The sequence below is a fragment of the Emiliania huxleyi genome, assembly GCF_000372725.1.
Source record: "Emiliania huxleyi CCMP1516 unplaced genomic scaffold EMIHUscaffold_248, whole genome shotgun sequence".
Classification (NCBI taxonomy): Eukaryota; Haptophyta; order Isochrysidales; family Noelaerhabdaceae; genus Emiliania; species Emiliania huxleyi.
The window spans coordinates 56,944-59,168 of record NW_005200188.1 but is presented as its reverse complement, the minus strand read 5'-3'; the positions used below and the strand labels follow the sequence as shown (position 1 = coordinate 59,168).

Below are 2,225 nucleotides of genomic sequence, written 5' to 3'. Positions count from 1 at the left end.
CTTCATCTTTGCCGCATTCATGAAGTAGGCGGAGCAGATGGCCTTGCGCACCTGGTCGACGTCGGAGCCGCAGGCGGTGACGCGCATCTTGAGCTGCTTGCAGATGTCGAGGATCTGCTCGCGAACCTCTTTGACCTTGCGCATCGCCTTGGCGTGGATGAAGTGCTTGTTGCACCAGTCGGAGCGGTAGTTGTTCCGCCGCCACTGCAGGTACACGTTGTGCAGCGTTAGGTGGTCGCTCTCGGGCGCAAAGAACTTTTCGCGCGCTGCGTCGCTCTCCGCCTCGCGCTCCTTGGGCCGGTAGAAGATGGTGGGCATCGAGAGGCACGAGACGACGGTCGCGACGTCGTCGACGCAGCCGAGGTCTTCCGAGAAGAGGAGCATCTTTGCGAGAGTGGGGTCGAGCGGGAACTCAACCATCCTGCGGCCCATCGGCGTGAGCTCGCCGGTGTTGGCGAGCGCGCCGAGGAACCAAAGGTGGTACATCGAGTTGAGGAGGTTGTCCTGCGGCGGCGGGTCCATGAAGTCGAAGGTGAGCAGGTTGTCGATCCCGAGCGACTTGAGCAGCAGCACCACGTTGCCAAGGTTGGTCCTCTGGATCTCGGGCACCGTCTGCACGAGAAGCTCGTGCGAGTACGCGTACTCGGTGTACAGCCGGTAGCACCGGCCGGGACCGGTGCGGCCGGCGCGGCCGGAGCGCTGATTGCAGCCGGCCTGTGAGGTCGGGTACACCGTCAGCGAGTCCATGCCCATGCGCGAGTTGTACACCTGTCCGCGGCAGGGCGGCGTGAGCAGCGCCCCTGCCACGCCACCACCCGCCCAACGTGAGCCGCCGCACGCCGCACCTTGAGCTTGCAGAAGCCGGAGTCGATGACGTAGTAGATGCCGTCGACGGTGAGGGATGTCTCGGCGATGTTTGTCGCCACGATGACCTTGCGGGCGCCGTCGGGCGCCGGGTCGAAGATCTTTGCCTGCAGCTCCGACGGGAGGAGCGAGTAGACGGGCAGCACCAGGATGGGCGGCACTCCTTCCCCGCACTCGATCAACCGCTCGCTGATGCCCTCGCAGGTGGCGAGGATGTCCTCCTGCCCCGTCATAAAGATGAGGATGTCGCCCTTGGGCTGCGAGAGGTGGATCTGGATCGCTTGCTTGATGGCCGCCTCGAGGTAGTCCTCCTGCGGCACTTTGGCGTACAGAATGTCGACCGGGAAGGTGCGGCCTGGGATCTTGAAGACGGGCACGGAGCCAAAGAACTCGGAGAATTTGTTGGCGTCCATCGTCGCCGACGTGACGATGAGCTTGAGATCGCGGCGGCGCGCGACCGTCTTTTTGAGGATCCCTGCGGCGGCGGCGGAGACCAGGACGCGGTGAGTCGCGCTTTCACGGGCGGAGGGGCGGGCGGTCGTGCAGCGGTGCCAAAGAGGACGTCCGTGTTGAGCCCGCGCTCATGCGCCTCGTCCATGATGATGGCCGAGTACTTGTCGAGGTCGGGCTCTGTGAGCGACTCGCGCAGCAGCACGCCGTCCGTCATGTACTTGAGGACCGTCGCCTCTGAGGTCACGTCCTCGAACCGGATCGAGTAGCCGACCTCCTGCCCGAGCTCGCAGCCGACCTGAGCGGAAGACAGCGCGGACGGCGTCATGGGCGGGCGGCGGCACGAGCAGGCGCGCTCTCATCCTCCCCCACGCAGGCTCGCCTCGTCCGCGACTCTCTTAGCGACCGACATGGCGGCGACGCGGCGAGGCTGGGTGCAGCCGACGATGCCGTAGGTGGTGTACCCGTCCTCCATCAAGTACTGCGCGATCTGCGTCGTCTTGCCGGAGCCCGTCTCGCCGACGAGGATGAGCACCTGCGGGGGGCGCAGCGAGACGGGGGTTCAGGCCGTGCGCCTTCCCCCGGGCCCCTCGATATTAGCCGCAGCCGGCGAGCCGCCCAAAGGACGTGTGTGCGCGCTCAACACGTTTGCGCTGCGCACATCTCCCTCAGCTCTTGCACGCGGTGGCTGCTGCAGCTCGCGCCCCGGCGACGTTTGTGTCTTTCTGAAGGAGGAAGTTCCTTCCGGAAGTAAAGAATTTCCTGCACTATACCACGGGCTCGCACCCCCCCACCGCTTGCCCTGTTTACCCCCCCCCCAAAACGTGCAAACCGGGTTGCCCAGGGGTTCCCGTACCCAGGCCGAATTCCACCCCTTTTCCGGGCTCCAGTTGCTCCAAGGGGAAAGCCAA

General features: G+C 65.2%; 1 protein-coding gene across 1 annotated transcript in view; it reads right to left on the bottom strand.

Annotated features, from left to right (window-relative positions):
- Positions 1-1,642, bottom strand: part of EMIHUDRAFT_457471 (hypothetical protein) — a gene marked incomplete at both ends in the record, with an annotated part of 1,855 nt that extends 213 nt beyond the window's left edge. The window contains 3 exons of the mRNA XM_005778293.1: positions 52-768; positions 846-1,325; positions 1,427-1,642. Coding sequence (XP_005778350.1) covers positions 52-768; positions 846-1,325; positions 1,427-1,642 — 1,413 coding nt within the window. The remainder of the gene's footprint in view (positions 1-51; positions 769-845; positions 1,326-1,426) is intronic.
- Positions 1,643-2,225: the final 583 nt, after the last annotated feature.